This window comes from Oncorhynchus mykiss, chromosome 3 (assembly GCF_013265735.2).
Source record: "Oncorhynchus mykiss isolate Arlee chromosome 3, USDA_OmykA_1.1, whole genome shotgun sequence".
Lineage (NCBI taxonomy): Eukaryota > Metazoa > Chordata > Actinopteri > Salmoniformes > Salmonidae > Oncorhynchus > Oncorhynchus mykiss.
Window position 1 is genome coordinate 49,295,149 of NC_048567.1, and position 19,938 is coordinate 49,315,086.

General features: G+C 42.3%; 2 protein-coding genes across 4 annotated transcripts in view; one reads left to right on the forward strand and one right to left on the reverse strand.

Moving 5' to 3' along the window:
• The first annotated feature begins 1,013 nt into the window (after nucleotides 1-1,013).
• On the forward strand, nucleotides 1,014-5,628 carry LOC110520099 (Golgi reassembly-stacking protein 2). The gene is given in 10 exon segments (XM_036974407.1): nucleotides 1,014-1,255; nucleotides 1,746-1,826; nucleotides 2,017-2,220; nucleotides 3,644-3,730; nucleotides 3,836-3,966; nucleotides 4,054-4,186; nucleotides 4,316-4,439; nucleotides 4,545-4,631; nucleotides 4,726-4,842; nucleotides 4,952-5,628. Coding segments are annotated over 10 exon segments (1,284 nt in total). The 5' UTR covers nucleotides 1,014-1,192; the 3' UTR covers nucleotides 5,209-5,628.
• A 2,256-nt stretch (nucleotides 5,629-7,884) lies between these two features.
• LOC110520100 (serine/threonine-protein kinase tousled-like 1-B) overlaps nucleotides 7,885-19,938 on the reverse strand; it is a 54,416-nt gene continuing 42,362 nt past the window's right edge. For all 3 annotated transcript variants that reach the window (XM_036974411.1, XM_021597148.2, XM_021597150.2), the window contains 21 exons: nucleotides 17,814-17,944; nucleotides 17,548-17,619; nucleotides 16,009-16,047; nucleotides 15,648-15,723; nucleotides 15,492-15,535; nucleotides 15,146-15,241; nucleotides 14,866-14,952; nucleotides 14,673-14,765; nucleotides 13,849-13,959; nucleotides 13,571-13,707; nucleotides 13,171-13,359; nucleotides 12,979-13,045; nucleotides 12,507-12,604; nucleotides 12,093-12,174; nucleotides 11,900-11,991; nucleotides 11,510-11,599; nucleotides 11,243-11,412; nucleotides 10,994-11,129; nucleotides 9,787-9,898; nucleotides 9,593-9,700; nucleotides 7,885-9,309 (listed from right to left, as the gene is read on the reverse strand). In XM_036974411.1, coding sequence (XP_036830306.1) covers nucleotides 9,139-9,309; nucleotides 9,593-9,700; nucleotides 9,787-9,898; nucleotides 10,994-11,129; nucleotides 11,243-11,412; nucleotides 11,510-11,599; nucleotides 11,900-11,991; nucleotides 12,093-12,174; nucleotides 12,507-12,604; nucleotides 12,979-13,045; nucleotides 13,171-13,359; nucleotides 13,571-13,707; nucleotides 13,849-13,959; nucleotides 14,673-14,765; nucleotides 14,866-14,952; nucleotides 15,146-15,241; nucleotides 15,492-15,535; nucleotides 15,648-15,723; nucleotides 16,009-16,047; nucleotides 17,548-17,619; nucleotides 17,814-17,944 — 2,201 coding nt within the window. In that variant the 3' untranslated portion in view covers nucleotides 7,885-9,138. The remainder of the gene's footprint in view (nucleotides 9,310-9,592; nucleotides 9,701-9,786; nucleotides 9,899-10,993; nucleotides 11,130-11,242; nucleotides 11,413-11,509; nucleotides 11,600-11,899; nucleotides 11,992-12,092; nucleotides 12,175-12,506; nucleotides 12,605-12,978; nucleotides 13,046-13,170; nucleotides 13,360-13,570; nucleotides 13,708-13,848; nucleotides 13,960-14,672; nucleotides 14,766-14,865; nucleotides 14,953-15,145; nucleotides 15,242-15,491; nucleotides 15,536-15,647; nucleotides 15,724-16,008; nucleotides 16,048-17,547; nucleotides 17,620-17,813; nucleotides 17,945-19,938) is intronic.

A 19,938-nucleotide genomic window follows, 5' to 3' on the forward strand; every position in this document is an offset into this window, starting at 1 on the left:
CGGAGCAAATAATTACTGTACTTACAGCGTTCATATAAATGCATTTTTATCCAATTCTGCAGCTTCGAAGGAGCCAATGAGAATGTGTGGCATGTTCTGGTGAGTGAATTTTTATCAGGTTTTTGCTTTGGTGGACCTTATTTATTTAATTGACATTTGTCAATAAAACTCATGAATGTCAAATTATTTTGTGTTCTACTTATAGCCCTGGCTTTCCTGAAAATAAAATGGTAAAACAATTCATTGTGAGGCTAAATATGAGGGCTTGATGATAAATGAAAGTCAGATAAACGAAAAGCTGTTTTTTGAGGGGTCTCAGGACTGATATGGTTAATCTGTTTGTGCAAGCCATGTTCCTTACAGTTTACCTCAGCCTCCTCCACTCCTGTTCTAAAATGATAGCAATATGCCATACTCATTCCAGTGATTGTATTAGACAGCACCATCCAGCACCTATGGCATCAACAACGATGTTGTTGTTTTCATTTACAATGTGTGGTTGCTGCCCCAATGGACAAAGGCACTGATACAGTTTGTTGAGGAAAACACATTACATTTATGTTGTCTATCATCCAATTGTTCAACATGAAATTCCTTTCTCATAATACGTAAAGCCTGGAACACGATGGAATACGTGAGACAGATTAATAAGGCTCCTGTTTGTGATGATTCCCCAATCATGGGCTAGACACCATAGCATACACTGCTTTCATCAGCTCCACTCTCATTCCAAAACATATCAAATAGCCAATTCAGGGTGATTTAACCTTCTATTACCCTTAACATTGACCGTTTTTTCTTTAAAGTGACCTTAAGTAACCTTAAAATAAGAGCATATAAAATTGCATAAATGCATAGCACAGATTCTAAACACCGAGGCACAATATCGCGAGACTTCCGGGAACGGTTGCGAAACAGACCAAGACCAGGCTGGGGTTTGGGAAGTCAAGTAGAGAAAAAATATATATATAAAAAACACACTGAACACAAATGGTAAAGATACAAGGTTTTAGTATTTTTTTTGTATTTTAGATGATGCCAAACTCTCTCTTACAATGTACCGGAAGTGTTTCTATGTAGGCAAAAATCTTGATTTTAGCATCATCCCGGAACCGGAGGAAAGTGTTAGCTACTGTGTCTAACCAGCTACACTGATTTATTCACCAGAATAATATCCAGGGTTTGATGAGACATGGGGGGTGCACAGAGCATCGAAATACCTGGAGGAGGATCCGAAGGTTATCACGTCCTCAGGGTATGGATCTTTAGTAGCATGCTAAACCACGAGCTGTAACTGGGCTAATTGATGATGGGAACGTAACACATAAATGCTTGTCATGAGTGTGAATAACGATAATGTTGTTGCTGTCATCAGGTTGCTGTAGAATGTCAGTGTGTATTTTATGTGCTCCATGTGAGTAATTCACCACGTTTTGTCGTTCAGGGAAAAAAACGGCGTAGTCTAACCAATTAAACAGAGCAATGTCTGACGAGTGAAATTGTGCAAGCTGATTTGGATAGCTAGTTAATTAGTTTGTTAACTAGTGCCAGGTCGTCGCTTGACTCGAGCAACCGGTCTGTCAATGTGTATGACGGGGGTGGGATGTCGTTTCAATTCAGAACACACTTGCAAAGGGCGTTGCACCTGTGTGTTAGCTGTAAAAGTGTGGTGATTATTTTTTTTAAGGGCAATATGAATATCATGTTATATATGTCATGCACAAAAATCCTGTCTCAATTTGCAGGTGCAAGAGAATTCCCCTGGGCATCGTGCAGGATTGGAACCATTCTTTGACTTTATTATTTCCGTCAGTGACACAAGATTGGTAAACTCATTTCTCAAATTATCTACACAAGATTGGTAAACTGTCATTTCTCAAATTATCTACATCCTGAAGCTGTCAGATCCCATTGCAGCTCAACTATTTTCAAAGTCAGGGTTACAAGACAACCTATAGGTGGACTAACTTTGTTTACAGGTGATGATACACTTTAACATCTTCACATTTTTGTCAGAACAAAGATGATGACACATTTAAAGACTTGCTGAAGGTGAATGTGGAGAAACCCATCAAGATGCTGGTATACAGCAGCAAGACGATTGAGCTGAGGGAGGCAACAGTCACACCCAACAACATGTGGGGAGGTCAGGGGCTTCTGGGTGTCAGCATCTGATTCTGCAGCTTCGAAGGAGCCAATGAGAATGTGTGGCATGTTCTGGTGAGTGAATCGCCTTGGCGTTTAGAGCTGCACATATGAAGAAATATAAAACTGGAAATGTGTTGATGTGAAGACTAGCAGTGACCCGATATACAGTGCTGTGAAAATGTATTTGCCTTAATAATTTCTCTATTTTTGCAAACATTTTTATACTGAATGTTATCAGATCTTCAATCAAAACCTAATATTAGATAAAGGGAACCTGAGTTTACAAATAACAAAAAATATACTTATTTTACAGATTTTAATTAACAAAGTTATGCGACACCCAATTCCCATATGTGAAAAAGTAATTGCCCCATTACACTCAGTAACTGGTTGCGCCACCTTTAGCTGCATTGACTACAACCAAATGCTTCCTGTAGTCGTTGATCAGTCTCTCACATCGCTGTGGAGGAATTTTGACCCAGTCTTGTATGCAGAACTGCTTTAACTCGGTGACATTTGAGGGTTTTCAAGCATGAAATGTTCGTTTTTAAGTTCTGCCACAACATCTCAATTGGGATTAGGTCTGGACTTTAACTAGGCCATTTCAAATGTGTTGCATTTGATTCATTTTCATGTAGACTTGAGTGTGTTTTGGATCATTGTCTTGCTGATGACCCAGCTGCGCTTCAGCTCACAGACAGATTGCCTGACATTCTCCTGTAGAATTCTCTGATACAGAGCAGAATTCATAGTTCCATCTATTAAGGCAAGTCGTCCAGGTCCTAAAGCAGCAAAGCATCCCCAAACCATCACACTACCACCACCATGCTTGACTGTTGGTATAAGGTTCTTATTGTGGAATGCAGTGTTTTGTTTTCGGCAGGCATAATTGGACCCATGTCTTCCAAAAAGTTGACTAAAGTTTGCAAAAAAGCACAAGGAAGCACCAGGATGGTTCAAGACTCTTGGAAGAATGTTCTATGAACAGATGATTCAAAAGTATACCTTTTTGGACAACAAATTAGAAGTTTTGGAATGGCCTAGTCAAAATCCAGACCTAATCCCAATTGAGATGTGGCAGAACTTGAAATGATCCGTTCATGCTTGAAAACCCACGAATGTCACTAAGTTAAAGCTGTTCTGCATACAAGAGTGGGCCAAAATTCCTCCACAGCGATGTGAGAGACTGATCAACAACTACAGAAAGCATTTGGTTGTAGTCATTGCAGTTTAAGGTGGCACAAGCAGTTTGAGTGTAAGGGTGCAATTACTTTTTCACAGAGGCATTGGGTGTTTCTGAAATAAATTAAGTGTGTCATTGTTGTGTTAATTGTGTACTCGGGTTCCCTTTATCTAATATTAGGTTTTGGTTGGAGATCTGATAACATGCAGTATCAAAAATATGCAAAAGTAGAGAATTAGAAAGAGGGAAAATACTTTTTTCACGCCACACTGTGTTTATAATTTTGGTCTGTATTCTATTTCTTGTCCCTAGGAAGTGGAGCCAAACTCTCCTGCAGCCATGGCTGGTTTGAGACCACATACTGACTATGTCATAGGTGCAGACACTGTCATGAACGAGGTGTGTGGGATGCCTTTCTTTAGTGTCATTTCAATGATGTTTTCCCTACACTAAGCTGTTGATGTAGTGTTTGACTATGGTTTTTGTCTGAACTTTTCCCCACAGTCTGAGGATCTCTTCTCCCTCATTGAGACGCATGAAGGGAAAGGGCTTAAGTTGTATGTGTATAACACTGACACGGACAACTGTCGCGACGTGGTTATCATTCCAAACTTTGAATGGGGTGGAGAGGGCAGGTATGGCATTGACGTTTTGTTAATTCATTTAGCAGAAATTCCTATAGGTTGCCCCATAGAACACATACTCACTGTGCCCTTCTTCAGCCTAGGCTGTGGGATTGGCTATGGCTACCTGCACAGGATACCCACACATACATTTGAAGAGGGTAAGAACATCAGTTTCCCTGGACATATTCCAAGTGAACCAGTTTCCCCACTTAAGGATGGCTTCACAGAGGTAAGACATTTTTGTAAATGACCTCCTACTTTTCACTTCCAATATCTGCCAGTCACGTGAAGGAATTTGTGTGCAATGAGAATATTTTACAGCACTGGGTGTTGATCCCAGTTTTCATTTGTTCCTCAGGTTCAGCTCTCTGCTGTCAGTTCTCAATCTGCAGTGCCTTCTGCTCCAACTGGGTTAGAACAAAATCTCTTTGACCTGTCAGTCAGCTCAGCTCCTCTCACTGTCCCGAGCGCTCTTCCAACAGGTATGCTAGGTATCACTACTTTTCATTGAGACGCATATTGCTTACAGACTTGATATCACCAAGTAAGAGATTAGTTATTAATAATGGATTCTATCTTTGTCCAAGGAGTACCTACTGTGCCAATGTTGCCTAGCCAAGTCAGCCACCTGCTAAGCACTATACCTCCAGTCATCCCTGCTACCACATTATCAGGTCATTGTTGGACACGGTTCTAGTTTGGGAACAATATGATGCATGTATTATGTTTGTGGCTTGGTGTATTTCATTGTTCATATGTCCTGCACAGGTCTAATGTCGTTACCCGGAGGCCTACCTCCCCTTCACAAACTGGCTAATTTAAATGTCACTTTACCAGACTTGGGCACTGTGTCATTACCAGGTATTGGAGGGATGCCACCAGCAGGTAATGTCAATGTTTTCAAGATTCTTTGATGGTTTTTAAGATGTAGGTTTATGGATATTTGTATACTGCTGTTAGTAATATTGCTGTAACTTTCCACCTGTCTCCTCAGGTTTCCCTCCATTGGCCCCTCTTCCTCCCCTAAACCTATCCATGCTCAACTCCCAGCTGCCTCTGGTCCCAGGAGTAACTCCATCAGAGTTCACTCTCCCACCTAGCTCCGCAAGCGGCAATTCCCAATGAGCAGACACCCTCATCCTGGACGCAACATCCTCCTCCAGAGCCCCAGTGGTCAGTGACACATTGACAGAAACACTCCTCCCTACACCAGTGGCTTCCTCTGAACATAGAGAAGCACCAGTGACTTGACTCCTAGCAGAGAACCATTTACCGACAAGATCTACTGCATTTAAAACTCAACAAGGAAAGAATCTGGAAACGCTCTGTTGTACTCCTGAATCTATGGCGGCATCCCCAATTATCCACCCTTTTCCAGAAGTGTGTGTATATTTGTACATTTCTTTGGCTGAAGTTTCCACCATTGTTAAATCCACGATGGGGAGTGTACACTCTGGGAAAAGGGTGGAGAATCGGGATGCAGCCTTGGTGGCTGAAACAACAGCAAGGGTCTTTGGAAGAACGATGGGCGGTCAGAAATGTGAGAATTATTATGAGAGATCTGCATTACAACGGCTAAAGCAGATGTATTTTTGTTGTACAAAAAAATATGAATGAAAGTGTAATTGAGATCCCTTTCTTGAATAAATTGATTTATTTTTCTTGTCTGCAGCATTGACTTCTCATACTTCCATTTGTAGTTATTTGGTTGGTGTAAAAATGAAGGTACTTTACTGCTGAAAACCACAGGGTGTCAGTGTAGGACCACAATGAAACGTGACTATGGGAGAATCTCTATTGCATACTCATCCTGTCTTCTCTCAACCCATCATGAGTATGCCAGAGGTCCTGCCCCGCTGACCTTCTCCAGTGGGTTTTGAGAAGGATGCAGTTGAGATTTTCCCACAATGTACCTTGAGCAGATTCCTGCATGTTAATTGTATTGAGTCTTTCAACATTTTCTATACGTTTTTAGATGGTCAGTGGAAAATAATATTGGTGCAACAGCTGATCAAGAATGCTGCTGCTCATGTTAACATTGCCCTTCAATTCCATCCCATCACTGGCTCCCAGTTACTGCTAGCATTAGATCTAAAGCATGCCTACTCTACTGGGCAGTGAAAAACTCAATCATACATGCAAATAATCAGACTGGGTCACAGTGCCAGAAGAGCCTGCTGACCAGTCTCATTGGTCCTGTCTGACCCCAACGACAAGGAACACATCTTCCCTTCTCAATGATCCCCAATATTGTCAGGGAGCCAAATGTACATTGAGGTGTTCACTCTGGGCTAGGGCAGAATCCTCAAGTTAATCTTTACAAGCACAGGTTTGGGAGTATAGCTTTCTTCCTTTGCCACAATTGAGCAAATGTAGCCAGACAAGATACAGTGCATTTGGAAATGATTCAGACCCTTTGACTTTTCTACACACAATACCCCATAATGGCAACCCGATTTTCTTTGCAAATAAAAAAATAAATACTTTATTTACATAAGTATTCAGACCCTTTGCAATGAGACTCAATTGAGCTCAGGTGCATCCTTTATCCATTGATAATCCAAGGTTTCTACAACTTGAATTGAGTCCACTTGTGGTCAATTCAACTGATTGGACATGATTTGGAAAGGAACATCTGTCTAGGTAAAGTCCCACAGTTGACAGTGCAAGTCAGAGCAAAAACCAAGCCATGAGGTCAAAGGAATTGTCCGTAGAACTCAGACAGGATTGTGTCGAGGCACAGATCTGCACCAAAACATTTCTGCAGCATTGAAGGTCCCCAAGAACACAGTGGCCTCCATCATTCCGAAATGGAAGACGTTTGGAACCACAAACTCTTCCTAGAGCTGGCCGCCCAGCCAAACTGAGCAATTGGTGAAGGTCACTGACGGAGCTCCTTTGTGGTGGGAGAACCTTCCAGAAGGACAACCATCTTTGCAGTACTCCACCAATCAGCCCTTTATGGTAATGGCCAGACTGAAGCCGCTCCTCAGTCAAAAAGTACATGACAGCCCGCTTAGAGTTTTCCAAAAGGCACCTAAAGGACTCAGACCATGAGAAACAAGATTCTCTGGTCAGATGAAAGAACTCTTTGGCATTCATTGGAAGAAACTTGGCACCATCCCTACGGTGAAGTATGGTGGTGGCAGCATCATGCTGTGGGGATGTTTTCAGCAGCAGGGACTGGGAGAAGTGAGGAGAGGGAAAGATGAACAGAGCAAAATACAGGTATCTTTGACGAAAACCTGCTCCAGAGCACTCAGGACCTCAGGCTGGGGTCAAGGTTTGCCTTCTAAACAAAGCAACAACAACCCTAAGCACACAGCCAAGACAATGCAGGAGTGGCTTCTGAATGTCCTTGAGCAGCCCAGCCAGAACCCGGACTTGAATCCGATCGAACATCGCTAGAGACCTGAAAATAGCTGTGCAGTGACGCTCCCCATCAAACCTGACAGAACTTAAGAGTATCTGCAGACATGAATGTGAGAAACTCGAAGTAGAGGTGCCAAGCTTGTTGCATCATAACAAAGACTTGAGGCTGTAATTGCTGCCAAAGGTGCTTCAACAAAGTACTGAGTAAAGGGTCTGAATACTTATGCAAATGTGATAGTTTATTTTTAATACATTTGCAAACATTTCTAAAAACCTGTTCTTGCTTTGTCAATATGGGGTTGTGTAGATCGATGAGGGTGGGGGGTGATTAATCCATTTTAGATTAAGGCTGTAACGTAAAAGTCAAGGGGTCTGAATACTTTCAGAATGCACTGTATGTAATTTAAGATGGGACTGGAATGCTTTGTAACTTGTCAGGACTACACTGACTGGAAAGGCCCAACTTCATCCATCCATCAGAACATACACAAGTCACAGAACACTGGAGAGCTCCTCCCATCGTAGTCTCCAAAAGAAATACGTTGTATAGCATGCTGCGATTCCCTGTTATTTATCATCATTTATTGTTTTTACAGAACTGTACATTGTGTACCCAGAGTGGAACATACAGCCCTAAAAATTAAGAGCAACATCAAAAGCAGCAAAAATTTAAAACAAATCGGAAAAAAATAAGAAATTGTTAAAGGTCCAATGCAGCCATTTTTATCTCAATATCAAGTCATTTCTGGGTAACAATCACCTTACTGTGATTTTTAATAGAAAACGTGGTCATAAACAAAACATAGCAATTTCTGAACCAAAGAATTGATAGTGGTCTGTGTGGGGAGGGGAAAACTGAAAACGAGCTATTATTAGCAGTGAGGTTTGGAACTCTTTCTTATTGATCTATAAACTAATTTACCGCCTGGAGACGTCAGCAGGCAGGCCAAAACTCCATCCCACCACACAGGCAAACATTTCAGGTGGTCTTGTCAAACAGCTCTTACACTAAAGGGCATCATCATAATTATCACAATTTCACAGTATTGTTCCAACCTCAGTGTGGTAATGTGTATACAAAACAAAGGGGAAAACACTGCACTGGGCCTTTAAACATTTGTACAGAATGGTACAGCTGCAGTTCGAAATCTGAAAATCGTCTTCTGTACAGCAAATATACATGTACTCGAAGAAATTCATTAAAATCTTCCTGCATAGGATTCTGTACATTGACATTTGGTTATTTTGTGCATTCAACATTAGTATGCTGCCTGGGCCTAAATGACAGCCCCCACATATGATAAAACATTACATTCTCATGGCTAATTGTACAACCCAACACTTTCTGAAAATAAAAAACATACAGCCGAATTGGTGAAATCATTGCATACCTACAAAAAAAAAAAAAACACGAATGTCCACTCCTAGAAGGCAAATCAGCCCAGCAGGACCATGTTCATTCTTCTAAATGGCGGGCTGCCAGGTATACCTTAGGCCCTGTAAGGCTTCCACCAGCAAGTGTCTAGTCACATTTATTCAAGGTACTGTCTGTAGCAGTGCTCTATTCAACCTTCACAAGGTAATTTACTCATGTTCTTTTAAACATCCATTCATTAATGTCTTTAGTAAACACCCATTTGAAACCCAGAACAGTCCAGGCGAAGGCCAAATTCCACACCATTCAGTCTACAGGGTCCAAATGCCTTCCATACACCGCTGGTTGGCAGGCAGCTCCTCTCCCACACACCTGGTCCTGTGGGAGAGAGGGCTCTGCAGGCGTGGTGCAGCCAGTCAGTGCACAGCCAGCCCTCAGTACGAGATGATGCTGGAGGAGGCAGGTCCTGAGCCACCAGCGCCCAGCTGCAGATTCCCTGAAGAGCTGGACCTCCTCATGTGAGGGAGCAGGTAGGAATCCCTTCCCAGCTGGTGAACATCAAACCGGTCCTCCTTCCTGTATGCCAAGCATCGCCTTATAAAGGCCTTGGGGAATAAAGGAGACATCATTCAAAGGACAGCACTCAGAACCAATTAAATGAAACATTGGAGCAAGACGCTGAGTATGATGGCTATCATGACTTATGCCTGGACAGAAATGCATCTCAAAAGGGGCTGAAATGTCGATCTATCTTATATGAACACTAGAGGTCTCAACAAAAGCAATGTTTATACAGGAATTGCTAAATCATAAAACAATCCCAAAATATTAAATAGGAGTGACAATTGCAGTCAGATGATAATATTCAGAACAACTTCTCCCACAGACCTTAGCTTCATTACTGGCAACAGGCTTGACAGGAAACTGAACTTCGGTTGCTTTAAGAATTGTGTTCTCCTGCAGGATATCCTGCTGAGACTGATTGTGACCAAATGGCTGAAAGATAAAAATAAGTCGACAAGTTAACTTATCTTTAAAAAAAACGTATTTTACAAGTCGATAAAGCCAGTTCTAACACTTACTTTTCTTCCATATAAACACTGGAAAAAGATGATGCCAACAGACCACACGTCCACCTTGTTGGAGATCTTTGGAGGTTCTTTGCCAACAACAAAACACTCAGGAGGCAAGTACCTTTGAGAGAACACAAAACAAAAATCTGTCCATATGTCATCATAGCATCAAAATCATGTGCTGGTCCTGATAGGGCCTTCAGAAAGTATTCATACACCCTGACTTATTCCAAAGTTGCGTTACAGCCTGAATTCAAAATAGATCTCTCACCCATCTACACACAATACCCAATAATGACCCATCTACACACAATACCCCATAATGACCCATCTACACACAATACCCCATAATGACCCATCTACACACAATACCCCATAATGACAAAGTGAAAACATGTCTTTCACATACTATTTTGCAAACCCCAGGCATGCGGTCATGTGCTTTTTCCCCCCAGGAGTAGCTTCCGTCTGGCCACTATCCCATAAAGACCAGAATGGTGAAGTGCTGTAGAGACTGTCGTCCCTCAGGTTCTCCCATCTCAGCCAAGGAACTCTGTAGTTCTGTCAGAGTGGTCATTGGGTTCTTGGTCACCTCCCTGACAAAGGTCCTCCTTGTCCGGTTTCTGAGTTTGGTTGGCCAGCCAGCTCTAGGCCGAGATTGGGTAGTTACATATTTGTTGTCTTTTCCAAAATGATGGTGACCACTGTGGTGAAAAGAAACTTTCTAACCTCTAGAAATGGTTTTATACCCTTCCCCAGATAGAATTGTGATGAGGCATATTTCTCAGAACTACTGTCAGTTCCATGGGCTTCATGGTAGAATTTCTGCTCTGACATGCACTGTCAGCTGCAAGACCTTATATAGACAGGTGTTTCTTTCTAAATCACGTCCAAACAATTTGGCCACCGGTGGACTCAAATCAAGTTGGAATGACATGTCAAGGATGATGCAATTGGACCGTCAAAGCAAAGGGGTGCGAATACTTATGCAAATGACATATTTCTGTATTTAAATTTGCTAAATAAATCCCTTTGTTTTACCTTCATCATTATGGGGTATCATGTGCAGATGGGTGAGAAAATAAAAAAGGGGGGAAAAATACTTAATCCATTTTGATTTCTGGCTGTACCAAAGCAAAATGTGGAATAAGTCAAGGGGTGTGAATACTTTGAAGGCACACTGCATATTTATCCATATATGGTGGCAGTTTGCTACCAGTAGGTCCCTGCTCCTTGTGAGGTCAAGTCCATGCCATCTGCACCGTAGCTGTCGTCATCCATGATTTTGGACAAACCGAAGTCTGTGATTTTGATTTCCCCACAAGCTGTGCCATCAACAAGCAGGATGTTACCTTGAAATTGGAAAAGAACAAGTGAGCACATAGCCTCAGAGAACACGGGGATCTCTTTACAGATGGAAAGGTAACCATAATATCCCTGCTGTGTGTGAAGTGTGTCTGTTCACCTGGCTTGAGGTCATAGTGGATGATGGGGGGCTTGATTTCGTTCAGGTATCGGAGAGCATTCACAATCTGCATGACAATGGAGCGGGCCTCCTTTTCTGACATTAGCTTGTGCTGCTTCAAGTAGAAGTCCAGGTCATTTCCTTCACAGTACTCCAAAACTGTGCAAAACCTGTGAGGGACAATCATAAAGGAACAATGTGTAAAAGGCAGTGATGAGAGGATGTCACGAGAACATATCGTCAGTATAATGAGGAAGGGTCACTTACGTGTCTGTGTCCAGTGAGAAGTAGTCATACAGCTTGACGATTCTGGGGTGGTCCAGCTGCTTGTGTATTCTGTACTCTCGACAGGCGTGTCTGCAACAAGGTGAGCAGTGTTACCATGGGCAACCAAAGGAATGACTCAAGACAGTAGGAGCGCAGAGAGGTGGAGGTATGACTGATTGGCTAACCCAGACACTAAGCGGACTAGAACAACCAAAGGCTTAAAGCCAGCGAATTACAAATAAAACTGTGCCATTGCTACAGTAATTCATAAAACTGACTCTGCTTTTCTAAAATTATCTAAAGCAGAGCAATGCTTTTTAAAAACTTACTTTTCACAGTGTTGATGAACAGAACCTGGCAAAAGTGGCAATTATTTAATGTTGAACATACTTGTGATAGTTCTCTTTTTTCTCCTCCCGCCAGTTCTTGTTGAGCTGGTGAATTTTCACAGCAGCATACCGTTGCTCAATCAAGTCAAACGCCTGTAATAAACAGAAAGGTTCTGACTGGTCTATTCAAACAGGTCTATTCAAACAAAGACTTGCAGATGCAACTGATGACACATGAACTCCGATAGACTCACCTTGTAAACTTCACTAAAGCCTCCTCTTCCCAGAAGATGCAGGAGTAGATACCTATCGTTCAAAGTCGGATGGTCTTTGAATCTTTAGCGGGAGAGAGAGAAAAAAAAAAAGGGTAAGCAACTCATTACGAACGAAGTCAAATGGTAGGACTTCCACCAACACAAAAACGAATAATCCCTATAAAGACATTAAGTTGGACCTTGTTACTGAAATGCCAGTCGGTGAAAAAAAACTGGCTCATTTTACCTCAAGTTGCAGAATACAAAACTGACATCCAGAATGATTTGTAACGTACTGTGAAAAACACCACGACATGGCCATTACTGCCTCACTGAACAATCTATGGTTGTCAGCAGGAGCCCTTGTGCATATGCCCTGACGTCACAGAGATTCATTCCAGTTATCAGACTCACTGTGAACTGTCCTCATTATTTATTCTCTTAAGTTCCCGAATGTGAAGGTTCCGCACTCTCTCCAGGCGCTCCAACTCCGCCTGGATTTCAGCTTCTTCCTGTAATGATTCACACAAACAGACATAAAGAGGAACATCAGAGGACTGACTACAAGGAGAGGGGAGAGCATCAAAACCCACTTCTACACCGAGGCTGACAAGTCATTTTAAAAACTAACGGTTGACGTGGTAGAAAGTCTGTCTAGGGAAATCAGTCTGATGCTTAATTCCCTATGAAAGCTAATAATTCAATATACTATAAGGTTTGGAGAAGAAAAAGCCACAGAATCTCTAGGCAGTCAAACTAATAGTGGTTCTATATCAGGATGACTTATCCCCATTTCATTGTCTTGATGAACAATGGTGACATATGAAACAATGAAAGGTCAGCTCGTGTTGCCTGGCCCTGCCAGGTTGGGCATCTACACACTGACCTTTTTGAGATGGCCGAGTCGCAGTTTGTAAATCTCCTCCTGCTCATGGTACTCTGCTAGAGTCAACCTTCGGAATGAACCAACAAAATAAATGACTAATTAGAGCTACAGGATCAGGCATATATGCTCATAGATATCTAGCGTCTGGTGTGTTTAGGCTTAGCCACAAGTAAGGAGGACAAGCGCACTCACAGCTGAGGTAGGCTGGGCTTGAGAAAGGGATCGTTCTCCGCGCCGTTCACTGCCTTGGTTTTGCGTTGCTTTGGCTCAGAGTTTGTGGTTGGTGCTTGGGAGTTGCTGGAGGATGGGGGTTTCCTCTTTGCTAGGAGTTTTCTCTGCTTCTCGATTTCCTCCCTCTGTTGGTTTATCCACTCTTGCTGTCTGCAGATAAAGATGTTATATGCAATCAATACCATTTCCCGCTACGCTTGCGCTTAACCCTGGCTAAGGCTTTAGAATAAAAAAGGAAAATGGTACATTTCAGTACTAAGTCTACAGATGTCTTTGATCCCTGGTTGAAAGATAAATACATGTAGCTTGCCAACCATATCATAGTTGAAAATTAAGTTGACCTGGAATCTAAGGTACTCACTTGACTAGGTTTTGGAAGGCAAAGCCATCTGTCCACTGCTCTGTGAAGGAGGCTCCATGTCGTACAGTGGTAAAATGGCCTAACCGTAGTCTGTCTTGCATACTCTTCTCCCGGCACGCCTGCTTTTCCTGGGTGCTCTAAGCAACACATACACAATGTCAGGCATCACGGACTGATACGCAATACCAGATTACTCATACGGAAATGCAAAAGACTTGGCACAACGTCAAAAGCCAGACATGCCGGGCTTTAGACATTCCACTTTGAAATGAAAGTACCTTTTCTATGAGCAACTTCTTGCTCATGGTGATGCATTTATTTAAGCGTTCTTTGTACTTTTCAAGTAATTTCTGTTGTTCATCTATCTGTCTCCTGAGATCACAGTTTGCCTATGGAGAAACACACATTAGGTTAATCATTACAATTCTAACACCCAGGACCTCTAAAACAGAATTAATACAGTCAGTCTAGCATGGATAACATGCATTTTTGTATGTACTTTTGAGTCCACTGGCAGCACACTGAACTGTGTTTTAATTGATCTGTGTTCAGTTGTGCCAGAGTAATATATCACTGACACTTAAAGTTCTTAACTTCTTGGGATAGGGGGCAGCATTTTCACTTTTGGATGAAAAGCATGCCCAGAGTAAACTGCCTCCTACTCAGTCCCAGATGCTAATATATACATATTATTATTGGATAGAAAACACTGAAGTTTCTAAAACTGTTTGAATGATGTCTGAGTATAACAGAACTCATATGGCAGGCAAAAACCTGAGAAAAAATCCAAACAGGAAGTGGGAAGTCCGGTTGGAACATTATTGATATTTACATTTATGACATTTATGATAAAAACATCCTAAAGATTGATTCTATACTTAGTTTGACAAGTTTCTACGACCTGTAATATAACTTTGAACTTTTCGTCCGACGTTCGGCTGGACCTGAACGCGCGTTTGGATTTGTTTACCAAACCCACAAACAAAAGAAGCTATTTGGACATAAATGATGATGAACGGGGTTTCGCAGTCCTGGACAGGTTAAGTCCCTCATTGTGTTTATGCTGAGGTTTTCTTTGTGCTCATCAGATAGCTTTTCTTACCCTAAGCAAATCATCTATTCTGCCTTCTTTTTTCTCAAGGTCCAGGTTCTTGTTACTTTCAAGGGCAGCCAACTTGAGCCCCGTCAGATCAGTCTGCAAAGAAAACAAATAGAACAAATTCTTAAAATGTGCCAACACAATGTCAGTTATTCAAAAAGTGCTGAACGCACATACTAATGGTTGTCATCCTCACCTGCACACATTTGACTGCTAGCTGCTTAGGATGCATCACATGGTCCCCAAAAGACAGACTCGTAGGAGATGAGCTGTTTTGCCTAATCTGAAACACAAGGGACAACAATTGTTTGCATATCGATCTAATTATACCATCAATATTACTTATAAACATTGACTGTTTAAAATAGGCCGGTCTGGCTCTGGGCTGTTCTGGCCTGGACAAGGATACTTACCGCTTGTTGCCATTCGAAACAGAAGACGGCAAATTAATTGAAGTGGATATGGGTGTAACTTACACTGGAAACCTGCGCGGTGTGGGAATGTGAGTTCTGGGGTGAGCGGATCACTGGGGGGAGACCTCTCACAGGACTGGACCCATTCCCTCCTTGGAACTGGAGAAAGAGAGGCCACCAGTGTGAGTGCCATCATTGCCTGCCACTTGGCAAAAACAGAGGCACAGAAAGCCTCCTTTATGTTTGGTTCTGTTTACTGCCTCTGAGTGAAATGGAACTTCATTGATATTCTCCAAAACAGAACACCTCTCAGATGAACACCAAACGTGGTGCTCCAGCACACAGGGACATTAAGAGTAGAACTTTCACTTAAAAAACATTTAGCATGCTCCCAACTCATGTAACTTACATCAAAATAATCACTAATTTTGGGTCCTCGCACGATAGACTTCCCTGTGAGAGAGAAAATACATTTACCATTGATAATCATTTATAAATTATGGCCATCATACAGTAGTGACTATTTGTACCCGGAGCATAACAGAAACGGCTTAAGGGACGTTACCTTGGCTGCTCTCTGATTGGATATCAGGTTTCCTTTTTCTTCCCCTGGATGATTCAGAGTGTTTCTTTTCAGGAGTCTGTCCAAGAAAAACTCAGTTTAACCAATAACCACCATCATCTGGTAGGTTGTACAAGTAGAGTTACTTTGATTCCTTGAAATGTCAAGATGAGGATGTAATGACTGTTTTGAAAAACAAAAGCGTTGTGAATATACTGTAGCAGCAGCAAAATGCCTAACCTACAGCCTGCTAAGGGAGTTCCTGAACGTAGGTGAACTGACCGACCACTGCTGCCTACCGGCCCAGCAGCTGACAAATGAAGGGGAACATAGCCTAGTATTCCAAATACAATGGAGTACCTACCGAATATGCAGGAGAGCTCCCCCTTTTCACGTCGGAGCTCTGCAAACAAGAGGGGTACAGAGAATGAGTTCAATGTAATGAAATACATGACTAATATCGTTTATAATTAGAATTTCAACAGTTGAGAGAGGATGTTTATCTATGGCCAATGCAGCCCGTTGGCAGTTTTGGGCCACAGGCTGAGAGAAATAAAGACAAAAAGCGACTACAGCAGGTAACTGTGGCACAAAGATTAACTAGCCTTTTCTAATGTCTGATTCAAATCTCAAATGACAGAGTATACACACACTGCCCAATTGTGATCTTTTGACCAATCACATCAGATCTTTTTCAGAACCGATTTGATTGGTCAAAAGACCAATTAGTTAAAAATAGACTGCCTGTGTAAACACAGCCTTCAGGAGCTATACTTATGGAGGGGGGAAAAAAATAAGATCGCCAAACAAGGAATAATCATGATCAACCAATTTAATTAATTACCAACCACCAAGATAACATATGAGGATTCTTTCTGCCCTACAAAAGAAAATCATTAAAATGCTTAAACTGAGAAAACCCAAACTAAATCAAAAAGGAGTAGCCTATTTCAACCAAGCAGAGGAATCCTCGTGACATTTATGCAAGACCCCAGGACCAGGACAGAGCCTTGTGCAGAGAATCTGCTGACAGGTGCTAGTCTGATTGAGTGTGTCAACAGTGCATCATTAGGGAGTGTATGACGTATGGTAGCATCTGTGTGGGTGACATCTGTGCAGATTCAGCAGCAGAGGAGGCCAGAGAGGATTTATTCTGCCTCCTGCTCTCCCCCTCGATCATGCTCACACACAGGCCTCCATCCGTGACTTATTAAACCAGTCAAACTGTACAGAAGGGAGGGGAGCAGACAGGCACCTGCACAGTCAGGTTGCTAGTATACTCGCACACTCCACTGCAGTGGTTCAGGCTTCTTTATTCCAGACAAAGTTGGAGCCCACCATCCCACACAAACAGGCTGCGACACTGCAGCCCCACCCAAGTTGGAAGCCATTTGTGTTTTGCCTTCATTAGCGTAGAGCTGTGCTGCCAAACACAGGAAAACAGTGTGGAGGGAGGCGCAGACGCAGCATGATGCCTGTGATCAGGCTGCCCTGGCACAGACCGTGTTTGTACAGAGAGGTGAGAGCTTGTGGTATGATGCGTCACAAGGCAGTTTAATTACAACAAGATTCCGCAAATTTTTATTCTCTCTAGAGCTAGCTCTCCATCTTAGGTTGCATCTGACATTTTCACCAGTGACAGAGGATCATATGAGGGTCCAGCTCCTCTCCCTCTGTGGGATCTCCCTGCTCACGCCAACCAGCCCACATCTGACATCCAATCAAAACATAGGGGTCTAATCCAAACAAAGGATGGAATGTCATATAAAAAAATAAAAAAACACAGAAAAGCCATGAAAACCAGTTATATTGTCTGACAAGAGCCTGTTCAAACAAACATGCACATTGATTCATTATATAATGTTTCACTAAAACTGTAACACCACCATGTTAAGAAACATACCTCTGACTCTTTGTCACTAGAAGACCCCAGGCTTCCAAAACTTTGATTTGAACAGTCATTGTTCGTCATTCCCTGAAAACAAAAACAGAGGTATGTCATGACGTTCTTCTGAAAAGAAACCATGACAACTATTTACTTTATTTTTGTTACACAAAATAAGCCTAACAGACAATTAGACTAGCTAAAAACATGCAGCCACGTGTTACTGTAGTAATGTGAGTGTATGGGGATCAGGGGTTTGAGGGGTTTGAGGCAAGCGCACACACTTTGGTTCCCCCGCTGGTGCTGCCTGTGCTGCCCCCGGTACTGCCCCCAGTGCCAGTGACCGCACCCATGAAGCGAGCCTCCAGCAGCTCCTGTCTCCGGGGGTCCAGACTGTGCAGCTCCTCCATGGTGCCTGGAAGAGAGGAGAAACACCACCTTAACATTAAAAGGTAAACCACTTATTGCCTACTCCTCCTTACATCCCCACATTCCTCTCAGTCATCCAACGCTGCAGAGTAGACCTGACTGCATCATGATCACCACTTCTATGTCAGGCCTTACTTGAAACGTTTAAGTAAGACATTTTATGAATGGTGACCATTACAGAGTAGGATGCCAAGCCTAAAAAAAAAGTATTCTCAGTCAATCATATTTCACGGCTTTTACAAAAGGCTCACAAAGCTGGTTTGTGAGCCTTTTCCCACTCACAGCTGTCCCATTGTGTTCATTCTGAAGGTGAGATGTTAATGAGGCAATGCAGTCCAAATGGAAGTGTCTTGAGTTTTGTTTGTGTGTCCTACAGTCTTGTACCGAGGGGGGGGGGGGGTCACTGGGACCTGCAAATGTAACGTCACAATTTTTATGTTGCACCTTACTGAACTCAATCTTGAAGTATAGCCTACTCAGCAGCCTTACATCTACCTATTATTTTAGGACTATACAAGGAAAATCAGAAAGTCTGGCTCTTTTTACAATTTCTTCATGACAAAATTGAGACAAACTACAGAAAGCACACTGAGGTGCACCACTATCTGAAAACTGTTGCATTTCATTGACTTGATCTGAAGCGTCGACCATAACTGAGACAGCTAATTCAGTTTCAGGCTGACACAGGGATACTTCAGGATTTTGGCAATGAAGCCCTTTATCTACTTCCCCAGAGTCCAATGAACTCTTGGATACCATGTTTAGGTCTCTGCATGCAGTTTGAAGAAAGTTGCCAACTAGCGTTAGTGCAATTGCTAAATTGCGTTAGCAAAATTAAGCCGTCTACGGTAACTGCTAGCATGCTAGTAGATACAGTACCATAGACTTCCAGTCATTGCGGCAACGCTAGTTAGCACTGGCTCGCAAAATTTCCTTCAAGGGATGCAAATTCGGTCAATTTCATTGCTGACTAACCAACCGGTTAACAAACAGTTAAATTTGTTCCAAACAGTAAAATGAAGTGACCAACAGAAAATACTATGCATGGAAGAAATTTTTCATTAAAACCTTGAAAAAAAAAAAAAAAGAATAAACAGGTGACAATAGCAAGCCTATCCTCTAATATTATCAAACATGAAACTACAGTAATGAAGCAGAGACTGAACACATTTTCAAACATTTGCCAAAATGCAATTTGCGGGAAGACACCATTCTAAAAAGACGCATCTGATGCGAGCCGTTTCATGTGACAGAGATGAACATCTCCATTCGAAACTTTGAGGGAAAATGTAAACATGCAACAACGAGGATGGGTTGTTAATACGATTAGGATTGTGCCTTTGGCTTCTGGACAACTAAATACAGTTGATATGAAATCCAGTACTGAGAGAAAGTCTGAATCTCAGCTGTTTCATGCTGCTCCTCCCTCTCCCACCGCTCCCTGCGCCTGTCAGTTTTTTTTTTGTTGCATGGGCTGCATCTCAATCCACTGAAGGGCAGCCTTCCGAATCTGCGGTGGAAGTTGGCCGAGGTACAGCTGTGCTTGTCAGACCGCGAGACGCCTCGAAAAAGTCTGTGGCAATCGGAACAGTTTGGCTTACTAACTAATATGACCACTCAATGGAAAGAAGAGCCCCTCACTAACAGTGATGTTCTCGGTTGTAATCTAGTAGTCTAGTTTGGGCTACACACTAATATGACCCATCTATGGAAAGGTGAGAATCTCAAACATGTCTGTTGTTTTACTCTAGGAAGCCCACAAGTGTCACACGGCTCGCCTGTAGGTAGGCCAGTATCAGTAAAAAAAAAAAAAAGAAAATAAAATAAAAAAAAAAGAATGGAAGTATACCAAACATTAGGCGTGCATCTGGCACCTACTACGATACCCCGTTCAAAATGCAATTAAATATTTTGTCTTCCCCATTCACCTTCTGAATGGCACACATACACAATTCATGTCTCAAGGATTCAAAAATCCTT